The sequence below is a fragment of the Anser cygnoides genome, chromosome 4 (genome assembly GCF_040182565.1).
Source record: "Anser cygnoides isolate HZ-2024a breed goose chromosome 4, Taihu_goose_T2T_genome, whole genome shotgun sequence".
Lineage (NCBI taxonomy): Eukaryota > Metazoa > Chordata > Aves > Anseriformes > Anatidae > Anser > Anser cygnoides.
In genome coordinates, this window is record NC_089876.1 from 25594662 (window position 1) to 25619366 (window position 24705).

Consider the following 24705-nt stretch of genomic DNA (forward strand, 5'->3'; position numbering starts at 1 on the left):
TGTGTGTATGAAACATCAGGGTTGGAAATTTATTTTATTACAGCTGTTAATTAAAAAATATCAGTATGGTTAATGCATTAAGTATCTAAGTTTTTCAAAACAGAAAGCCTACATTAGACTCTGCAAAATTAGTTTAGCGTTTTCAAAGGGATCCAAACAATAAAAAGCCCAAACATCACTTTTAGCACAAGTCCAAAACTTAATTTCACAACCTCTGCCTGGTTTCTGCCCAGCTCTACAGGTGTCTAATTATCTGCTTACTGATCAGCCTAAGTCCAGCATCTCATGTACTGGTAAGGCATGCTGACATTTACAATATAGGTGCTACAGCTCTATTCATTGCTCTAATGAATTTCTTTGAAGTAAAAAGCCTTAGAAGTTTGAGGCCTTTACAAACTCATTTGAAGAAGCTGGCCGCAACTGTTGACTAGTAAGTAATAAAACACTTTGTTTGCATTTAGTTCAAGAGGTTTCTTAACAGCAGCATTGATACTAGGAATTATGCCACTTAAACAGTATTCATAAAAGCCATCTGGATTACATGCTAGAGCACTGTAATTCAAATTCTTGTTCATCCGATGTATTGTCTAGTGCAAAAGCACGTGCCTACATAAAACATGAAGCATGGACTACTAAAGTAGCTTTTTTTTTTAATTTTGAGGAAAAACCTTTTTTAAAGAAAAAATCATCAACAGTAACCAGCCACAGCAACAGAAAAAATAATAGGCATACTGAAGTTGTGTTACTGCAGTAAGCCTATCTAAACTTCGTTTTTTGCTCCTGTTTCCAAAAAGACGTGTCATGACTGAAATGTTCATACTTTCTCTAAGTACCATCTGATAGTCACAAATTGACTCCTAGTTGTATCTACTGCCAGGCATAAGTTTATTTTAACTGTGGTGTTAATTTAGTGTGTGCACATATGCATAGGCAAAAAAAGGAATACAGATAAAGAAATAAGAATATATTAAAATACCTACCCATAAGCAACTCCTGCCACAGTACATTTTTTAAACTGCATGACATTGCATGTCAGGGTACCCGTTTTGTCAGAAAATATGTATTTGACCTAAATGAATGATAAATTCATTATATGTTAATATTCAACAGTTATTTACGTATCTAGTATAATTCAAGGCTGTTAACAGACTAAATATATATATATATATATATTTTTTTTAACCAGTTCGGCAAGAATGGTTTGGGTTGGAAGAGACCTTAAAGAGCAGAGGAGAAGAACCATCACCTTTGCTGGTTCACATTTCTGTATCTTTTGATGCAGTCCAGGATACGGTTGACTTTCTGGACTGCAAGTGCACATTACCAGCTCATGTTGAGCTTCTCATCAACCAGCACCCTCAGATTCTTCTCATCACGGCTGCTCTTACTCCATTCTCTGCCCAGCCTGTATTTGTGCTTGGGATTGCACTGAGCCAGATACAGGACCTTGCGCTTGGTTTAAGCTAGATTTAATTCTAACAGGGCTTTGACTTTCCTAACCTGACCCCTGGCTGCTTGGACAGTTTCTCTGTATTCATCCCTTGCTTCCACCCTTTGCATCTTTGTTGACTTCACAGGAAATGAAAATACACAGTACATAAATGTGGTAGATGCACAAATGTGGTAAGTCTTGATACTCATTTCCAAAAACGGCAATCGAATGAGATGACTTGAAACTTATGCTTGCTTCAATACATGGTGGTCTGCTTAACTATTCCCCACTCTACATAATTTTGAAATACAAGAATCTAGCAAAGACCAATGGCTGTTCTACCTGCTCTAGGTCTCCTACTTCCCTAACATCATAAAGCTTTCCTCTCTGGAAGTGTTAGTACTTCATAAATACTAGGTAAAGTATTTTAATAGTTGAAGCAAAAAGAACTGGATCTATGTATCTTTAAATATAATTCAAACACGATGGAAAGAAAAAAGTTTATTTATGAAGAAATGAAATGGTCTATGATATAACGAAGGCTTATAAATTCTCAACGGAGGCTCAGTGAAGACTATTAAAATCAAAGACAACCTTCAGTTTTAATTCATTAAAATTTATTTTCATGAAAAATCTTTGTATTTTTAATTAAGAATTAACTGTATTATACATTATATAGATGGAACCAGTAATGGTATGTATTACTAGATTAAAAACTAGATTTAGTACTAGATTACTGGTACTGAATTACTAAAATTTACTCAGCGTCTCCAATTTAAAGATTCTGTTTCTCAAGGATTACTATTTAGCCAAAACAGCAGTTGAGAGAAATCTTCCATGCCAGGTTTACACCTCAAGATGCACTTTTTCTGTGTGGTCAGAATGGGGGGAAAAAAAGCAGGAATGGCAGCTAAAAAAAAAAAAAAAAGATCAACCTTTTTTCAAAGCTAAACTTTTGCCTTTCTTAAACCTGGAGATCTCTTGTGGAGAATCTTCTCTTAATAATGTGAAGCTGACATGTACTTCAGTGAAGAAACTTGCTCTTTTTGTTAGCACATTGTCCTTTGGTCTCTCTACAGAAATCTACCCCAGTTGTCCAAAAAAGAATCTGGCAAAAAAGTGAAAATGGAGATCCAAAGAAGTCTGACTAGACCGTGGTAAAGAAGGAGATTCTGATGAAAAACTTAAAAAAGAAGACAAGAACTGCTGAGGTGGAAAAGTGGGGATATGAATGACAACCAAACTCCAGAGAAAAAAAAAACAAAAAAACCACAACTTTGTGTAAAATGAGTAAGAAAAAAACAACCTTGGAGACTTGGAGTCTCTTCACCACTAAAGGAGATTGTACTTTCCTGTAAGGTCAGGAACAGAGCCAAGTTTTTTGCAATCTGTACAAACTTCATAAGTCCAGAAAGCAAGATCTTGTCTTCCACTCTTTGTAGCCTAATGTCAGAGCATGTTAACCTACAGCTGTTGTTTTCCCAAGAGACAGATCTTTTAAGCATTTGTCCCTGAGATTTTTTTGCTAAACGGTTAAAATTCTGTTTGTAGTTTTACACAATAAAGAACAATAAAAAACTTTTACATTCCAAAACAGTAAATTAAAGACCTAATTAGTTACGAAAACTTGTAGGCTAGGAAATGCAAGAACATGTATACCTGTGCTTATAATAAAGCTCAGTTATATGAGCACATAATATTTGTTCCACACAATCTGTATACCAGCACCACTTTAAAATCTTTAAAACTTTAGCATGTTTTTAAAGCAAGACTGCAAATACAGTTGGCTGAAAAAGCAAATGTAACATGCAGTTCTTTTAGAAGTGTGACCTGTACCCTAGACAGTTTTACAGAAGTCAAACTTTCATAAAATGTAGACCACGAGTGAACTCTTGTGAAATGTGATTGATTTTACAGTATTAAAATGGAACTCTTAAGCAAAATGAAGAACTAATCTGAGAAAACTAGTAAAAAAAATGTATAAATAAACACGTAAAAATGCAAGAATATAATTCTTGTTTGTTCGTTGAAATAAGTCCTCACATTATCTTAATAATTTGGATTGTAAAACACACTGAGTTAGAACCAGTAACTTTTTCTACCTGTCCAAGTTCTTCATTGAGATTGGAAGTGCGAGCCATTGCAGCAGTGTCCGTAGGTTCATAGTGCATGTCTATGTCCTAAAGAAAAAAAAAGTATATATATATTTTAAAATTAGTCTTCCATAACTTGTTACAAAAAAAATAATCTAGTATGTAAATAGAAAAATATACAACAGGAGACTGAACATAAAAATAAGGTGCATGACCTCACGTAAATCTATTTTACACGTTTGATCAAGGAACCAGAGTTCTGAATGGTATGATTAACTTACATTTGGATAAAATCAAAAAATTGAAGGTATGATAATAAAAACACATACATTGATTTAAGGAAAAAACCAATACTTCTCCCTTCCCCTTCCCAACCCAACAGACAACCTTCCCATTTTTTATTTTAATTTTTTTAGTGGGGGAAAAGATGACACCAAAATGATCTTTATCTACTTTATGAAAGATAATACTAATAGACACTGGTTTTGTACAAAAAAAAAACCCAAAACAATAAATTACAGTGGGAAAAAAAAAAGAGGGAAAAACATGAGCTTAGCTCAGAAATAACAAGGAAATGAAACTGGACAAAACTCCACTGGACTGTACTTTCTTCTGATCATTCTGGTTGAAGGTCGGAGACCTCAGTATTAGTGATAAAGTACAAAGCACTGGAAAAAGTGCTCCAAAAAGCTATCCTGTATGTATATAAAAACACTAAATAAAGCCATATACCATGACCTTCTTGGATCCTAGTAATAATAAACTGCACACTTAAGTATTTACATTAAGAAATGTATACATAGACAACCAATCATTTAACTTGTAAATCATTTGGTTCTAGAAATCAATGTATATTATAAAAATATTTACCCAATTTATGAAATATGCTTGGATAAATTTAACAACTTCAAGTGTAACTAACAAACTGATCGGAATAAGATTATTGAAGAGAATGATAAAAGTCAAGAAATTCAATCCAAAGTTGCTCGCTCCACCATCTGCCAAAAGACAAAGCAAATAAAAAAAAATCATTTAAGACCATACTTAAAAGCACGTGTATATAGTACATTCAGAGTACTGTCTTAACTGCTAATTTTTATAATGTTTTAAGTCTAAAAAGACACTTGAGAATGAATTATAATATCACTTGCCTATAAATACAACCTTGATAAGTGTTAAATGTTTCTATTAAAATAAAGTGGAATTCTAATTTGGAGATTTTTGCTATATTCTCCAATGTTTGAAAAGCAAACTTTCCAGCCTTTCCTAAATATTAAGAGAATAATCTTAATATTTAATTAGATAATAATATTTAATAAGATAATAATCTTAACCTTTTTTTTTTTTTTAAGTGGGAAACAAGCAGAATGAAATTATTCTCCATCTATCCGCACAGCGTCCTACTTCCTCCCTCAATAAAAACAACAGCACTTTATGGAAAAGGTAAATCCATACCACATGAAAAGGAGAGATGAAATTAGAGAGATTAATGAAACTTCTAGAAGAATCAGAAATCAAAAAGCAGTTTTAAGCTATTTCTCCCTTTTAAAGTTTTAGATAACACAAGTAGTTTGGAATTCAAAATTTCTTTCCTAAAACTTATTGGATTACACAAATGCTATAGTATTTCTAACTACTCTGGTGCTCTAACAGCGTCCAGACCAGCAGATACTGTTAGGAATACTAGAATAGTCAATAGTGTACTTAAAATACTGAAGTTTATAACAATGCCAGCAACACTAAACTGATTATGCAAAACAAGACAAAAAAAGATTGTATTTATAACTAACAGAAAGCAACCTGCTTTGATTCCTTTCAAAGTAAGTCCTGCAGAACTCAGATGTCTTGATATGCAATGACAATTATAAACAGTAGCGGAAGCAGTAGAGGAAAATAGCAATTTTCTATGTAAGAATTTTATCAGCATAAACGACATCTGTTTCTGACCAGGTTAGATGAGGCCCTGAGCAACCTTGAGCTAGTAGGTGATGTCGCTGCCTATGGTAGGACGGTTGGAACTTGGTCGATTTTTGAGGTCCCTTCCAACCCAGGCCATTTTATGATTCTATGCATCCACTTTGAGTAGAGCTGTCAATACATTATGCTAGATGAGACCCTTTGTGCCTGTTTTCTCTTTTTTTAGGAGCAGTCTGCTAGGATCTGACATTGGCAGCCAATATTTAGTTAGATTCTCATATAGTAAAATGTTATAAATTCACAGCATCATTTCCCAGGATAAGGGAACTTAAAAGTTACAGCAGCTTTAAATATGAACATCAGTAATAGCTGAAAACTACTTCAGTCTGGTATCTAGGAAGTTGACTATGTTAGTGGAATGCTGATACAGAACTTGCTGAGCTGCAGAGATGTAGAGGCTTGAACAGCAAAGCTTCCCTTCCTGAGTTTAGCAGCAATTTACATTGCACAATCAGGTAAATTTTATACGTGCTGTGATATACCTAGACTAATGACTTTCATAAACAATCAATAAAGAAAAACTGATTAAAAAGAACAACACTATGTAAAGGATGGTAATCATCCACCTTTCCAAATTTGAAAGATTTCAGGACAACTAAACAGTAAAGCATTAATACATAATTTTACAGCTTACAATTTAGATCAAGATACCAGTCTCTTTCAGTATGCCTTCGATTCCATATAGCTGAACCAATAGAGCAGACCAAAGACATGGCGATAAGGATGCAGAACAGAATCAAAATCTGAATATTTGTAATTCGTTCCACATTAGACATTTTAAGAGGTGGACTTGTTGAATTCTGCAAGAGACAAAAAACAATAGTGTCTATTGAAATTAAAAGATGTACATACACACAGTTCTCATTCTCCAAATTTCGTGTTATTGCACTTATTTCTAAGCATTCTCCCAAATATATCATCATATATCATCATCAATGGCATAGCTGTTTCACTCAAAGAAAAAAAAAAAAGAAAGCTTATAAACCCAGGAATTTGAGGTTTAGATTTGTGTCACAAGCACTTTAAACAATCACACAGAACACTCATAACACTAATAGCTAACAGTAAACATTTAAAATATATGTGCATACACATAACCTATCAGAGCTATAGAAAACCATTGTTAATACAAACAATCAAACTTTCAAATTACTGCTTTACAAATCAGAAAAGCAATGATACATGCATGACCAAACTGAAACCATTCTTTTTGCTCAACAAATGCATTTCGATTTTGATATTTCAAACATCACTAGGAAAAGTAACTTCATAATTCAAGAATGTTTCTCTTCCCTTCTTACTTTGCAAATAAAGTTTCACTTTATTTTCTGACAAGAATGCTTACCTTTGTACTTGAAAGAAAGCTCCACAAGAGGACAGTTTAGGAGCAGTCAAAAATAAAAAAAGATGAACAGGCAAACTATAACGATCCAATTTGCTAACAGAATAGTTTTCAAAAACATAAGTTACAAAAGAGAATCAACAAATATGCTTACTATTGGAAAAACTACTCTGTGATTAAGCAACTGGTAACTGTAACAGCTCTAACAAGTAACTGCTTTATTTTTATTGGTTTTACTTCGTAAGAAAGATGCACTGTTACTGACATCTACTGTATTCATTCTAGCTATGTTTTCTTAAAGAATTTTTGTTCTATGAAACAGCAGTCTAAAAAGGTAACAAAACAGGTAATCAAAAGAGGACGAAGTGACAAACCTGCATGAGTTTTGTGTCATGTCCTGTATAGACAACTATCCCATGAACCCACTGAGTATTTCTCAGCTGAGCTCCTCGTAGAAGAATCTGATCAGATCCCAGTGGAACAGTACTAGAAAGAAGCAGTTTTATATTTTAGCATCAAAGCTATCAATGTCAATGAACAAATACAAACAACAGTTGTTAAAATGGTTAGCTCATTTCTCAAAATTTAGATGATTGTTGTAAATACACTAAGAACATCATTTTCAGAGTTAAATTTTTTGGTGTGCTGACTTAGAGAAAACCTGAGAGTTTAGGGCAAGTTGCAATAATATTACTTACCATTTAATTTTGACTATGGATGATAAAGATACGGTACCACTTAGTAAGCATACTGAAACTAACAAAGGTTATCTTCCCTCTGATTTAAGATTACAAAGTCTTTTATAATTGTATGCCAAAACACAACTACTCTTATAAAATTGATTTTTCCAAAGTAGTTCTCAAATTAGTTTTCTCTTAATTCTCAGTTTAATCCATTCTTCCAGTCAAACACATACTCTTTGCCAACATGATTAACTATGTAAAATTCCCAGCAATATTTTCTGCATCTTCTTTAAACTGCAGTTTTCCTGTGCTCTTCTTTTAGAACTGCACTGATTAAATGAGGAATAAAAAAATCATAAGATGTTGGACATGTCCCACTGTCTCAAATTAAGACAACTGACTTTATCCATATACTGTAGGTCAGGTTTTCTTAAAATAAAGAAGATTTAGATAATTATCAGTCTTTTCCTGGGATAGTAGACTTCCTATTTTTGCACTTTTATTTCCGTAAATACTAGCTAGCAGTTCAGACTTGTCAATAGTGCTTTAGTGTTTGCCATTCTCACTTAAATCCACCATCTTTAGAGTTGTTTGAAACCAACATGTTATAAGGAGAGCATATAAGCTGCTTGGAGACAGCAGCTATACTTCTGATATATAAGATATAAAATGAAGGAGCCATGAGATTTGGTAACATTTCTGGTAACACAGAGAGCATAAGGTCAGTCTCAGCAAGTAAGTTTCAGATAGTATTTTCTTTTGGACCCTCATGTCCCTCCTCTCCTTTCATACACAAGCTTTAAAGATGCAAAGACTGCAAGTAAAGAAAAAACACATTCTTCCTCTGCTAAAATCAACAGTGTCAATAAAGTTTTTTTTTTGTAGTAAGTTCTTGCAGAAATTAGGAAAGAACTTGTTCCAGAAAAAAAATGTTTGAATGCTTTCCCATATAAAGCAAACAAATAACAAACCCTATCCCACCACAACCTACTGTCTAGGACATTACTGTGGAACATACTGAATGTTTAAGGAATCATTTCCCCCTCCCACTGAAGTGTTGAATGACATAGCCATCAAAAACATGGGACACTTCAAGGTGCATGTAAGCCATCATGAAAAGAATCAGAGAAAAAAAAAAGAAATATACAACATATTGAAACTGACTTGTTATCTAAATTTGAACTATGTTCTTTTTGTATTTGTTGTATGTTTGTATCATGGTAAAATTAAAAGAAAATACATTTCCTTTCAAGTATGAAAGGAACTGCTGGGGTCTGAATTATCCAATAATCATGAAGAGTGACTCCTGTTCCCATCAAAAATTGCTCTGCACTTTTTTTTGTTCATCCCTTGCTCTGAATCATTTGGTCTTTTAGATCACCCATCAGCACAAAATCTAGACATTTAAATAATGGATTACATGTCATTCCAAGAATAACCAGATTTTTCAGTCTATTAAGACTAACAAGAATTTAACAGATAAAAGATGAAAGGCATATAACCGAAAAAGTTATTACTAAGTTAACTACAGGTAATTGGAAACCTTTTCAACTACGGACCTTCTCTGGAATGCCAAAAGACTGTCTTTCCTTAAAGCCTCTGATGAGTTCTAAGATTCCTCCTGAGTTCTAAGACTGCTCTAAGACTCATGTGAGTTCTAAGACTGCCTTCAAATGGATACCTCTCCCTCTTGTGACAGGAATTTATTCTCAAGGGTCTATTAAGAATACAACCAAAACAGAATGATGATTGCAGCCAGTGGGAGTTGTCGCCAGTAGAACTGGTGCACAGACCAAGATGATGAATATAGACAGCAAGATGACCAGGGACATAGAAAGCCCTGATCTGCCAGGTGTCATGCTACTGATCTTCAACGCTGTGACTTTATCCCATTCTATAATGCTGCTATGACTCGACAGAGCTCTAAAGTCTGTATTTCATGGCCTCAGCCTTCTCAAAACTGCTCCAATTCATCTGATTCCTCTTGTATACTATGTAACTAATGGTTCCTCTGCAACACACTTTGCTTATATTCAGCAAGGGATGTTCTCAATCTCTTCAGCACACTATCCAGCCATATTAACAGCTACTAACTTCTACGACATGTTTGAAAGCCTATATACCAGTGATTTTGTAATCATGCATACTGCATTCTTATCTACAATTTCCTTAAAATAGCCTTCAAGAAAATGTTTATTTTAGGTCTGCCCTCATTTTTAACTTGTTCACTCCTCCTTCTCTGGGCCTTTTGTTTAATCATAATTTCAAATTCATCCAGGTTGAAGAACTATCCTTTCTCCCACTAACAGTCTTCACCTCCTAAAACCAACTGACATGATTCTATATGTTTATGAGCATAACAAAGAGCTGCACCCGTTGCAGGAACAGTTAACACACTAAAAAAAAAAAACCACAACAAGATACCAGGAAAACTATTTTGGCCTCTTTTAGTCTTCAGATCTAGCCAAAAAGCTAAAAATTGTAGTGGAGTTTTACTTCTTTGCATACTGAGTATCTAAAACAGGAGAACGGAAAAAAAAAAACAAAACAAAACCACTGCCTTTTTTCAGCTGCTTTTACATGAAGGCAAGAAGAAAAGACTGAAAAGGACACCCAGACACAGCAGTCTGATGCTCCAATGAGTTATAGAATCAGAGAATCACTTAGGTTGGAAAAGACCTCCAAGATCATCAAATCCAACTGTGAATCTAGCCTGCCAAGTTTATTACTTAATCATGCCTCTAATCACCACATCTACATGTCTTCTGAAAACCTCCAGGAACCACGACTCAGTCAATATAGGAAGAAAGAGAACTCATCCCTGATTTTTCAGTTTGGAAATAAGGTCAGTATCTAAAAAGAGTTACTTACCTGCAATTCTTTTTTACTGAAGGTAAGTATTATATTAGAACCACACTTCTGGAACTATTCTACTGCACAGGAACTATATTCTAAACTGAATTTCTAAAATGACAAATTGCTTGACCAGCAGATGGCATGCTCCTACACATTCTTGAGGCACAATAGCCATGAGCACATTTACTGTTTCTTTTTACTCAAATTTTAAAATTAAATAATTCAATTAAAAATAAAAGCATGTTTTCTCCCTAGCCAGGGAGGAAGGACAGATGTGTGGATCTATTATAACTATTACCTTCAGAGAAGAATTACAGGTAAATGTTTTTCTCTTCTTAACGACAAGTACAGTGGAATTATAATAGATCCACACTCTTGCGACTGAAAACTCCCGGAATGCATCTGTAAGAAATCAGTAAATAAAAAATGGAATATATAAAAAAAAGGTATTTAACAATTAGTTAGTAGTATATATATCAGTCTAGAAACAGAAACATGGATAATATTGTATATGGAGAAATAGGAAAACCTATTAAACTAGAAGAGTCTGAAGCACATACTACTTCAGTTCCCCTCCAAAAACATATTTTTATATACATACTCAAATAAAAGAACAACAAAAACCCTACAACAACAACAAAAATAGATAAGAATCTACTTATATTCACCTTCAATAATAGAGACAGTCAAGAAATGAAATCCTTACAGAGTTACTAGCTACAAATCCCTGAACTATTAGAATTTGATTACTCCTCTATTATTAGTATCTGTTGGTTTCTGAAGGTCGCCTAGTATAAAAAGTCAAATTGCAGACATCAGATTTTACCCCTGTAATCTTTTGAAGAATGAAGACTAATACAGAATACATCAGAAATATTTTTTTTACCTCTCTAGTCTTAACAGAATAAAGACTTCGTAATTTATATTTTAACTTGACTAGTTTAACAACATTTACATATCTACTGATAGATTGAATCTATTAAGATCTTTTCCCTTGCATTTACATACCCATGCCCATCCAGTCTGATGTTTCCAACAAAGTCATAGAGATGTCGGTTTGGGCTCTCACATTCAATTCTGCCTGAAAGCCTCATCAAGCTTTCTATGTCCTTTATATCTGATGTTAGAGGCAAACCCTGTAAACAAAATTTGTTTGTCGTGACATTAAAAATCACTTTCCAATATAAAATTCTATGTATTATAAATCTGATATGGCATGACTTGAAAGGCAGTATTCCTACATGAATAGAATAGGACCACTACACTTTGCTGTCATATTGCTGGATGCTAGTGAGAGTAAAAAAAAATCACCTTGATATCTTACAATATCATGAGGATGACAGGGTCACAACCAACCATATAACTCAGCAAGAATGTCCCTGCACAGGCGCTGCACACTCAGCCAAAAACTGACATTCCCTACCTGCTCCTCAAGTGCAATACTGGCACTAGCAGCTTCTTTCTGCAGTGCTTCTCACTCTTCTATCCTCTAAAAACAAAGCAATAACCCAGACTACAAATCCTTCAGCCTATTCTCCCAAAGGAAACCCCTTGAAGTGCAAGGAATGGCTTAGAAATAAGTATTCATTCCTTCTATTTAATGCATTGAACGAAAACATTTATGAGATAGCAATAATCAATAACTTTTTTAACTTAATCTATTAAAATCTCAGAGCCTTCTAAAATGAACATCAATGTCTTAAAATGTTTTATAAGCAATCATAGACTTAAAATATTGGTAATATTCTCAAAAATGAAATTCCTACCTGTCGAATTTTTAAGTTTGTCTCACCATCTAAATTAGATGTTTCGATGTAGCACATAGCTTGTGGTTCACTATTAAGAGAAAAAAATCCTTAATTTTATATTATAATGTCAAACTCCATTAACTTTCTTTAATCTTTTAATACCTATTTAGGCAATCAGCTTTTTTTTTTTTTTCCCCTTATCAAATCTTCAGAACTAGAATAATTTATAGTCAAATCTGTAAAACTACTATAATACTCCACATTGTCAGAAAAGTTTGCCAAAAGTTATCATCTTAGATCAAATGCTGCTAAAAATGCTGTATAACTTTTATTTATTTGTTCATTTTTAAGTTTTCACATGAAATTATATATAGGCACAAATGAAGTACAGTCATAGTGCCTACTACTGCATGCAGCAGTAGTATAGATATGAACTTTTTCTTGTAAAGGGTTTTCTTAAATAAAAGTTCATATTATGGGCTTTTTTTTGAAATACAGCCATCCTTTCCATGCAATTTTAAAACTTTTTTTTTGTTTGGTGTGTAACACACAGAAGTGATTGTGTGTGTTGTATAACACTTCTGGATTTGAAAACACATAACCATTATATAGGTGATAACTAGGAAAATAAAAAGAAGGACAAAATGACTTTTTTTGCAAGTAGATGGTAAAGAAGATCAGGTCAGGATTTCTAAATTGCTCCACTCAGCTACCATCTTCTGGGCATAAGAACAGAGCACTTAGTATTTATATTTGTGACATAAATTAAGATCCTGCAAAGGACCAGAGTCATCATGAAAAACCTTTACAACTTATAGAGAGTAAACATTAATTCTTCTACCGCTTTAAAGATAATTTTTTTTCCTTCTTTCTAGCATGGAATTCAAGAATCAAGAGCTTTTTTGAGTTTGTGAATGCAACAGTGGCTACTGGTAAGTGACTTAACTTTATCCTCAAATCATTCTAAAACTGTGTAGGTTATTCAAACATAGTATTTTTGCAAAGCAAAACCACTAAAACGTGCAAAATCATTATCATAAATTCCTTTTAGAAAGTATTTTCTTCTTGGCAAACTTTTCTAAAAATGTAAATAGCTTCTGTCTAGATTGTTTGGCTGGCATCACCTGTATGAAACACTACTACAGTTCTAGCATTCTAATTAACTGACAGTAAACACAAACAATATTTTTGTGGAGCACTAAGGCAGCAAAGACATCTCAAGTGATACACATGCTTAATTATAATTACTTTAGCAGATAGCAGTGACCTCCAAAGTAAATAAATTGCAGTTAGATCAAGGCAGGCCCATTGATTTGTTAGGAAACAACGAAGTCCAGCAACAGCGCAGATGATAGCATAAAGCTGACGTGTCTAAGAAACATGCATTTTGACACAGTACACAAGAACAATGCTGCTTTTGCCATTGCATGCGGCAGAGATTGTGCAACATTCACATTTGTGCAGAGGGTCCTCTACCAGTCCTATCAATAATAAACTATATTCTTTGCTGAAAATGAGTTGGTATGAATGTGTCTATTTTTAATTCGCTTTAAGGAATTAGGCATATACTTATCCCAGTGTTTTACTGTGTATTAGTTTAATGACAACTTGTCTGATAAAATTTCATGGGGATAGTGTAAAAGCTTAAAAAGAAGGTCTGAAACAAGTTCTCATTTCTTGGAATCTTACCATGTATTTACATTTTAAAGGATCTGCACTTTTATCAACTGAACCTTTTCTCATTTTATAAATGTGTGGGTTTTGTCTAAGAAAGATAGACAGTAAAGCAAAGATTATCAATATATCAGTGTTCTTCATATTTGGTATACGAGGACCCACATACACGTATCCTGTGCAACTAGTTTATTCTAACCTTGATGACAGGCTGATGAGATCAGCTGGGAGATGTTCCCCATTGGTCACTTTCACTACTTCCCCTACTGCCACCTACACATCCCAGTTTGAAAATGATTAGAACAGAAAAATAAGTGATAGGGGAAAACAAAACAAAACAAAAACAAATGGACAAAGACAAAAAGACAGAGTTTGAAATTATTATACAAACAATACATGTTAATTAAAACATCTGATGACAATTTTTTCAAAATCTATTTTAATCAGGTCAGAGAAGCAAAACAACTAAAATATTTCCATTTCTGTTCTAGTGGATTGTTTTACTTTAAGGTACCAACTTTAAGCTGCAGAAAACACTGACATTTAACAGGAAAAACAAAAAGCTGTTATGCTTATTTCTCAACTGACAAAGTTTCTAGCCACACCATATGCTATCAAAAGTAAATAAATAAAAACCATTACAGTTTACACCGACATTTCCGAAAAGTCAGGCGACAAGAACCCTTCTAGTCAGCTTGCTGAAAATGATTTTGTATTTAGTTTCAGTTTTGTTATTTTCGATCTTCAATGAACTTGCAAGAACAAAACAGAATTAAGTCTCAGAGGTTTGTGCCTTTCCACTGTAAAAAATAGCATGATCTTAATTATCTTAGGAAACTGTAATTCTCCAGAAACTGCTATTATTGGTAAAAAGAACCAAATAATATTAGTCTGATATAAAACCAGGCCCGCAGACTTGCATTGCTATTGAAGCCTAAAATGTAAATGACTATCAATAAACACCTGGAAAGCAAAACTGATGAGACTGTCTTCTTGCAGAATGCATGGCCATGGGGAGATGAGAGCTGGAAAAGGAGAGCATGTGTTGGTACACACACACAGAATTGCAGGTAATGTAGTAGCACAAGGTCATCTCTTGGCAGGAGAGCTTCAACAGGCCCCCAGTTACATAACTAAGGAAGATGCTTTAGCTGGAAAAAAATGCCAGAGCTGGACCTACAAAAGCAATCAGGATTCAAGGAATCACCTTTGCAAACTGGATCCCAGAAGAAAAGCTGACTGGTGAAATTCAAGGTGAATAACAGTCATAGCTGGGATTGTGTGTTCTGACAAAAGTGGGGCAAAGCGAGATGAATCAAAGTGGTAACATTCCCAATAAGTCCAGTAGCAGCTAAGTATTATTTCAACTTATCAATGCATGATACAGGATTCCCATCAAGGGACAAGGCTTGGAAAGACAGCTTTGCAGATAGGTGGATTCTTCTATGTCTACAACTACAACTGGAGAACACTGTAACGCAAATACCCTACAAATTGGATAGGGCAAAACAGTGAAGAAGTCTAGGCAAAGACCCAAATGTAGGAGCTTACTCAGAAGGATTATAAAGGATGTGCTCTGAGAAGATATAATCTGTTTTGCCTGTAAGACACTAGAGTTAGCATGATAGAAGCTATTATCAGGCGAAAATGTTCTTGCTGCATGGTATACTGTCTGTGAAGATCTTGGAGGAGTAGCACCACCAAAACTTATAAATGCTTCTAAAAATGCAGAAGTAAAAGCTTTATAGAGGATACTGAATAGAAAAACATCTGAAGTTACGGTAAACATTAATACTGAACAAAGACAGACTGTGGGAGAATTTACAGAATTACCTGGAATTGTTTAACATGATAATAATAGAAATGTTTTGAAACTGCTACACTTAATTTTGAGATATTATGGAACATGGCATAAATAATGTAGTGTACACCACAATTTGTCACAGAAATGTGTAGGATTCTAACTTCATTAACTGTACGTATGAGTAGATTCATTAACTTCTGTGGTAGATGGTTTACACCTAACCCATAATTATACATATTACAATAATACTTCCACTTGTACCAGAAAAAGATAGCTGTCATTGCATAGTAAACATTGAGTAATAAATCAAAACACAATCGATCCTATTTAGATAATGTTAAAACAAATAAAAAAAAACAATTCTTAGAATATATTGTCAATTGACCTGATCAAATAGATGTTGAAAAATGTTCATCTTCCACATAGTAAGATGTGGATTTCTTATATAAAACTGTCCAAGGAAATGATGATAAACAACCTCTGATTGTCCATGTAAAAACAGTTACATTACACACTATACATTAAGTCTTGCTTTCAGTGCTGAAATTATTCAAAAAATGTATTAATGAATAAAGTGAGTGTTCAGCTCAAAGACAATGCTAGTTTGATGATTCATGTTTTTTTTTTTTCCCCTCTGATTTAACTACCAAACAGGTGACTATATCTATTAAACACATTTCTGTTGTCTGCAATATATTCATTTTAATTTAAATATAAGATGCAATTTGTTATGTAGGTATCAAAAAGCTAGCCTGGTAAAATACAGAAGTCGATGTCCAAGTACTAAAACTAGACAAATCAACCTTTTTTGCATTACACTCAATAACAAAATAACATACTATTTTTTTCGTAGAAAAAACTCAATGGTAAACAGAATGGCAGTGTAGTTTTAGAACTGCAATTGACACAATTTAATGAAATACTGCCTGAAATGATAAATTCCCAAATGAACGGAAGATTATACTCAAGAGAAGCAGCATTTTTGTTTATTCCTTATTTCCTTGGAGCAATCACAAACAAATAAATAAATAAATAAATAAATGCAGGGTAGAGAAACCAGCCTCTACACTATAAGCATCAGTGGGCATCTCTACCTTGATGAGAGCAGTACAGTGTCAGCAGGTATATACTCTTTGCCTTTTATTATAACTATATCTCCAACATCTACCTGAAAGAAAACTGGGAATTGGTTAATGGTCTCAAACAAAATATGTTATCCCTTTGTTTTAAGCATAGTAAATATTTACCTTGCTGAATTTGCTAGAAAGACTGTTTTTAAAACGCTTCCAGAGAAGCCTATAGGTGTCAGGTACACAAAGCCCTTGAATTACTTGGAAATCTCTTCAGTAGGCTTTATTTTGACATTGCCTATTCATTTCTTTACTTTGTTAGTTATTGTAATAAATATATCTACATTTAGAATACTTGAGTTAAAGAACAAATTAATCTATAGTGCTAATGCTATAGCCCTTACCGTGGTTTCTGCAAAGGTTTCATCAGAATTTTCACCTGAATCTTATCTCCAAATTATTGTGGATCAAATTTTTGGTCAATTTTTTCAGGTGTGGAAACCAACAAAACCAAGACACTAGATGGAAAGCTTAATATTTACTCCCTAAAAGTTATCTTTAACAGTCCCCTCCTCTAATTACTATTTAACAGTCTTTAAAGTTCTTATGCTTTAAGCCAAAGCAATTAAGTCAGCCAATGGTAGTTTTGGCTGACTCATGACATCAAAACTGACTTGATTTAAAAATACATTTTAATAGACAAATATTAACGAACACAAAAAATAAAATACAAAAGATGATATATTTCCCATCATAACAGTTAATTCTTCTCAGTGATATAGATTTCGAGAAATAAAGCAAACATTAGATCTATATTCTGCTCCAAAAGTCACCTTGAAAATATAAATACACACCTTTTCCCAGTGGACAATCTCCCATGCACCATTTCGTAGTACTGAAACAAAAAACAGTAAAAAAGAAAGAATTCTCCAGTTATACAATCTAATTGCAGTCTGTGTCAGATTCCTTACAAAAAGTCATGAAAACACACCACATTTACTGAAAATTTTACAGCATGCCTTGTTTCTATAAGTTCAGGTCAAGCATCTCAATTATACAACGCTTTCTTTATATGATAGATTTTGTACCATAGAAACTTATTACTAGGTGAATCAGAACAAGTTTACAGGGTTTAATTATCCATTAAATCTGATATCGATTGTATCATAATGTGGTGTTTTCCAATGAAATTAGTAATTGGAATAAAAAGTTTCAAAGTAAAAAAATGTTATCAAGTTATTATGGGGAAAAATATCAATTCAAGAATATAACTTTGCTCAGTTTAAATAATGATGACTTTCATATAGAGACGACTCATGAAAAGTCACCAGCAGGCTTAGGATTCAGCTGTTCTTACTGCCATTGATATGTCACAGAACTAATTAATATTGCAAGCACACTCACTACTCTAGTTTTGAGCATTGCTCTACTTTAAAGTATTGCTATGATGCAAAAAAACATGCCTCATTTGCCAGTTAATTGATTAATTGATTTGCCAGTTAATTTTTTTAATTAGCATTGGTTACGAAGCTACTGAAGATTGATGTGCAAAAAGAAAATGAAAATAAAATTTATAGATATGTATCAATGCTCAGATAGCTCCAAGAGACTGCTCTCTTTTAATGTGTCTCCCAGCTTTCAAACTGTCAGGATGCTTATTTAAGCACCTGGCCAGAGGATTCAATTCTTATGAAAGCAAGTGTTGATTTCATAAAAGTGGAGCAAATTCTAGGAAAGCATATTGCCTTTACATCTAAGTTTTCATTGATGTTCTTTGCAGATTGACCATTTTGCTATATATCTACATTTCTGTAAACTAGTAACTAACCTGCTTAATAATTCTTCAGGAAGAGATAAGTTCTCTTACCCCTTCCCTGAAGTTTATTAGTGCTGATATGCTCAGGGTAATGGTAAATGGAGCAGTCTACCTTTCAGACATCAAACAAGCCATTTTCATGACTGTCTCTCACCAATCAGTTGACCGTTACACAAAATCCATATTAACAAACCATTTCCCCTCATTGGGAAAACTGCAGATCCAGAGTGATGGCTGGTTGTGATACTGTAGTAAGACGTTTAAGGCGTTAAATGGAAGGAAGCTGTCAGCCTTTCTTGCTAGACTTGTTACCTGCTGCTTTAGCTAGTTAAAATCAGCTCACAAATGGGTGAGTCAAATTCATGGAAACATGTTGGGAGATCTGAAATCTCAAGAGTACTCTACCCCAGCCTGATCCAATAAGCTTTTAAGCATAATTAACATGCATGACATTAAATTAAATCTGTTTTCTGACGAGGAAAAAAAAGAGTGGTGTTGCTATGAGCTTTTTATATTATAGAATACTTGCCCCATAAAGTCTTCTGTAGCCTGGCTTTCACATTCATGTCTCCCATTTTTCAGCTATCTCTAACAAATAGCTTTCAAAAGCATGCTCCGTCTGCCCTATGGAAAATTACTTCACCACCCTGCAGAATGTACGCTTCATCACATCAGAGTGCATGACAGTGTCTAGTGTCTACATGTGCAGCTAGGGAAAGCAAAGTCGTCCCTAATGCAGCATAGCACATCAAAATCCTCTAAGTTTTTACTTTTTTTAAATAGTAACAAAAATTTAGAATTAATAGAAGATTTTAGTATTAGTTAATTACCTAATGTTAACTGAGATACAGATGGTCTTTAATGAACACACAGATGAAGGAAAACCCATATACAGAATCCATACAGGCATGTATCATTTCATTAACAATTTTGTGTGTTTAAAACACAACTGAAGGTACAGCTGAATATATAACATACTACTCACAATGCTATTTTTCAGGGTTACAGAATTGCTGAATAGATGAAAGCAAAATTATGGATTACTATACTGATTAACTTTGTAATTATTGTTTTGACAATGTATTTGACAATACAGTCAAATATTGCTTTGAGAGTATACTGATATCAGTGTTATGTTTGTGTGAGTCCCGCATTAGCTTAAACTAGTTTCTCAGCGCTAGGAATACTTTTGTGCCAAATTTTGAAGAAATCTGCACAATCCATTTCCAGCTCATTTACCTGTATACTCAACAGTTAGAATTACATTGTTAGCATTCGCAAAAACTTCAAGATCACCCCCCTACACAACCACAATCAATAAGCTTTAAAAAATTTCCTACCTTGAGTTTGTTTCTTGTTCACCGCATTATCGGCTTTATGCCTTTTCTGAATTAAAAATGCACAGTGGTTAAAGGCTTCTGTTGAAATAAAACTTTCACACTTAAGATTTAAAACACATTTATTACTCCCTCCTATTCACCAATTTAATACACAGATTTTTAAAACATTTTAAATAGTACTACGGATTATTTGCATAGTCTTTATCATCAAGAAAGTCACATTCAGTTCTAGGCTAATAGTGTTCTAGTAACTCTCACACAGGCAATCTCTATTCGAACAAATTCCTTGATCAAGGATGTGGTGTATTTATGTTCCGTAACTTTGACCTTCCTTGCAACTGGGAGATGACTCTAACAGAGCAAAGGTCATGAAAGCATTCTTCAGGTAAGCATCATATAGAGTCAAACTATGACTGAGTAAACTTAACTTCACTTCTACATAACTACCTGCAGACTTCAGCAAAAAAGACATAAAAACAAACAAACAAAATCAACTCAACCCCTCACCCCAACGTCTCTCAGTTTTCATATAGCTGTTAGAAGCCTTTTGATAATCTTTTGTTGCAGCTACTAACAGCAGTATTTTCATGATATACTCAAACTCATATTAGCTACAACATGCTTAGGAGACTACTAAAACAGATTTTTGAACAGAGGTACAGAATTCATGCCTCTTAAAAAGAAAAAAATCAGAAGCAACATTGTAAATTGAAATGAAAATAAACTGACCTACTTAAGAGCCATAATTCTAATAAAATGATGGTATAACTCTGAGCTGCCAGGTCTTAAAAGGGCACCTTATCACTTTACAAAGACTAAGGTAAGATATTATTTTTGAAAAGATTTTCACAGATTATCATCAGACTCTCTCTGCAAAAAGATGGCTGATTTTACAGATAAACAGCCTTTGATCGACAAGAAGGCACAGTAAATTGACCAAAGCAGGTAGTTATTTGCCCAGAGGGAGAGTCTCCTCCAGCTTGAAAAGTAACAGTTTAATTTTAGTTGCTTTCTGAGCTATGCTGGGTGAAAATTGGAAAACTGTCAATAATCTTGCACTGCACATCACAAGTTTTGCTACTACTTCTGAACCATACATGGAAAACACATGCTGTTAGTGAATAATGTCTTCTGCTTACATCTTCTACTTCTTGGGATTACACTGGAGAAAAGGAAACATTTGATTCTTGCGTTGAGAGTATTATGTTGATAAGCAGATTTATTTATATCAATATATAAAGTTTGTCATCTAAAAGCGGATTAATCCTGCTTTAGTATCAGATGAAGATAACCATTCCTGAAGATCTTAGATATCTCACTGTGTAAATAAAGTAAAATGTAATTAAGGATGGAAGGAAAACAGACTGAATATTTTTTACTATTGAGCAAGTGATAAGGTTTCCCAGGAAAAGAAGTACAGCTGTCACAGTCAAATATTCCTGCACATTCCTGCACGAACCAGGAGGCAATGTTACATTTCATATCTATTTCACTAGAAAAAATTAAGATTTCTTTTTCACGCACACACACACACACACACACACAAAGCCTTTTGATTAGCAGCTCAATTCTCCCGGTCAGCTACTTCAACTCATTCAGTTTCAACTAAGCACTCTAGGAATTAACTACATGCTGAGGCAATGTAAACTTAACAAAAGGAAAAATAATATGTGAATTGCCTTTAGGTAATTCTGTAGTAACTAGTAATAAGAATTTTCATTGTTTAAGCTGATATATGGCAAAAACAACCAAACAAAAAACCAACCCTCAACACGTTCCCTGGCTTGTGCTCCATGCCAAACTACACACTTAGTGTTGCAAAGAGCAAACGATAGAAAGAAACGAAATGACATAAAAGAGGAGGAAGATGAGATAATTTTAAAAAGGACACTCTGTACAGTAGCAGCAGCCTCAGTTTTATATTTGCCTAGACACTGACAGATGGTGTAAGTCTGTAAGCATTAACAGCAGAATTGTTAAAAATATCTGAAAGAGTATGAATTGATTTTATGGCTTTTTAAAAGGGATTTTGTTTATGTAAATGGAAAGCAACAAAGACATTTAAGGAGAAGCCGACTATAGGGCAGCAAACATTGTAAATGCAAAACAGAATGAACACATTAATGGACACAACATTGTCTCTTGCGGGACCTCTCAACTCTTTGGCCCAGGAACTTCATAAAACCCAGGGGGACAATGTATCTTGCCTACCATCCATTCTCAAAGTTAACTGAGTAGACTGAATTGAGTGTCTCAGCAGAAAAGTCTGCTGAGTGCCCGGCCACTCTCCATTTCAGAACTTCTTTGTAACTCATCACTCTTCCTCCTGAACATGTTTCTGCACATACACTGTCATTCTGCTCAAACACAATACACCTGATGTTCCCAGGAAGCTTACTCTTCTTGTGCTGGGAAAGATTACATTAGCTGCAATGCTTTACAGAAATCATGAGGAGCAGCCCACAATACCAAGAACGGAGAACCTTGTCCTCCACATAACAAGGCACTCTCTGATATATTACATCTAAAATCTTGTCCTCCATATAACTTATCTGCAGAACTAGTACAGAACAAAAAAGGATGAAGAAACTCTTCACATCTGAAGAATGATTTGGTAAATCAAGACAAATTCCTTAGATACAAATGATGCAGTCTAAAGCCAACTCATTTGTGTTATCTGAATTAGAGAGACACATTCTGTGATATGCTTTCAATAAAGATCTGGCAGGGAGGTACTGAGAAAACCCCCAAAACCTTTGTTGGAAGTGAAACAAAGATTGATATTCTTTTCCCTACCCACAAAATAAATTAGAATGGACACTTCCAAGCCATGACAATATCCTGGCTCTTTTAAAATTTTCATTCAATAGAATAAGAAAGCCAAACAACCACTACTGCATACAGTGACTCCAGGAAAGCTTGCCATAGGTGGACACCCACCTAGCAAAGATAAGCATTCCATTTGTGTTCCTTGCCCTGAGACATCAACGTATCACATTTATCAACAAGACTAACAATAAATTGCATTGGGCCAGAACAACAGGAAAAACTGAAAAGCCTATTCCCCTTGCTGTCTACAAAACTGTGCAAAATTGAAACAGTGAAAACACAGATTTTATGCATCTGACTTTAAAAAAGGACTCATCAGATGCACTGACCTGGATTTCACAGCTGGGGAAAACCTGTTATTAAAACTTTAAAAGTGGCAGAGAATTATTCAACGGGTTTTCTGCAATATAATCTATGAAAAAAAAAATCAAATTATTTAGAAAATATTGCTATTAAATACTTACAATATCTTCTATTATCTCCTTCACTGCAGCTACAGCTAAAATAAATAAAAGAGGGACCAATGTTGTATAACGGCCTGTTGGTGATACATCTGGAATTTGCTATTAAAAAGAGAAAAAAAAAAGTGTTTGAATTCCTGGTTGAAAACATACTTTCAATACAAGAAGTAGAACTTTCTGTGCAAACACAGAGATGAAAACTGGATTCATTATTTAGACAGGGTGCTGGTTATTTCCAAGTAAGGTATTGTCTTTTAATCAAACAAAGCTGATACAACAAAACAATGTTTACATTTTAGATAGAACAGGGTTCAGCAGTTACTTTCAGAGGGTTTAGTATCTGCAGGAGACTCACCTTCATTTTTTATGTTTCAAAATAAATTTAAATACCTATTTATAACATACAGTTATTTTTCTTTTCAGTTTAGATTTTTGTTGAAGTGGACACAACTCCAAGGTATTTTTAATTCCTTAGGTTTTTAATTTCTAAAAGATTTTGTGTTATACTAGTTACTGATTGACAAACTTCAAACAGCTAAGACTATTGTAAGAAATTAGCTTTTGCTAAGCAGGTATAGGCATAGATAAAGCAAGTGCATGTGTACACAAAATGAATGCAGAGAAGATGTTAGTTATGTGATATATATTGATAACTATTTGTAATTATCTTTATATTGACTAGAGTTGTTAACGGCTACATTGATAGGGTAGAGTATTCCTGCCTTAATAGGTTTAGAACAGGCAATGCAGCCCATATGACTACAAGATTTTGCAAGAGAAGAGTAGAGTAATAAGTAGTCCTCGATGTGGTTAGAACACATCTTCAATTAATCGTAAATGGTTTTGAAAAACAGACAGTATTATTTTGAATTATATAAATTTCTTTTTGCAACGACCACAGTGGGCATCTGAAAGAAACCACAATGTTATATGCATGTATGCTATTTTTCTTGGAACAAGACGAATATACATCTGTTTTCAAAGTTACTCTAGATTACATTTTCAAATATTTATATGGAAACCAGGCAGAAAGTTAATGGACAATTGCCTGTATGTCAGCTGCAGGTCAAAGTGATCTATCACTTCTCCAGTTATTTCTGCCCTTTCATTCCTCCTTACACGTATACCCAAACATCCCCATTCCAATTACACATTATTTTCCAGGCAAAATATGAGAGCAAAGGGGCACCAGCTCACACCTCAGTTCCATTACCCCGTATTTGTTACTCCTGTTTCTGTGATGTCACTGATTGGTTGATAGAAGATGGTGGTCTTCTAACTCCATGATTGCTTCCTATCATTCCTCTTCCTACACCCAAATCACCCACCTGCCAGGTTCTCACCCAGTAATGCCAAGTCTCAAACAGTTTCAGCCTCACATTCTACATCTGCTAGCTTGAAGTACAGCGGCATCACAAGCAATGCTGCTGGACCATTGGACTAGCCTGAGATGCCAGGTGAGGTCAAGAGGTTGTTTGTTTAGAAACCACAGGTTTCCAGGTGGAGAAAGCTAATGAAACCCTGAACTTCTGATTTTTTTATTTTCCCTCTAGAAAATAGTGCGAGCTTCCTGTGCAGAA

At 34.2% G+C, this 24705-nt stretch overlaps 1 protein-coding gene across 7 annotated transcripts in view; it reads right to left on the reverse strand.

The window, feature by feature from the left end:
• Positions 1-24705, reverse strand: part of LOC136790664 (phospholipid-transporting ATPase IA) — a 103720-nt gene that overhangs the window by 67220 nt on the left and 11795 nt on the right. For 3 of the 7 annotated variants that reach the window (XM_066995818.1, XM_066995816.1, XM_066995820.1), the window contains exons 4-14: positions 23129-23227; positions 19836-19881; positions 17534-17574; positions 14005-14078; positions 12150-12219; positions 11392-11519; positions 7219-7330; positions 6137-6302; positions 4396-4523; positions 3535-3612; positions 981-1069 (exon numbers count right to left, since the gene is read on the reverse strand). In XM_066995818.1, the coding sequence (XP_066851919.1) occupies positions 981-1069; positions 3535-3612; positions 4396-4523; positions 6137-6302; positions 7219-7330; positions 11392-11519; positions 12150-12219; positions 14005-14078; positions 17534-17574; positions 19836-19881; positions 23129-23227 (1031 nt within the window). Of the gene's footprint in view, positions 1-980; positions 1070-3534; positions 3613-4395; positions 4524-6136; positions 6303-7218; positions 7331-11391; positions 11520-12149; positions 12220-14004; positions 14079-15994; positions 16652-16703; positions 16778-17533; positions 17575-19835; positions 19882-23128; positions 23228-24705 lie in introns of those variants that run through there. The other 4 variants (XM_066995819.1, XM_066995817.1, XM_066995822.1 and 1 more) reach the window with 3 other exon arrangements.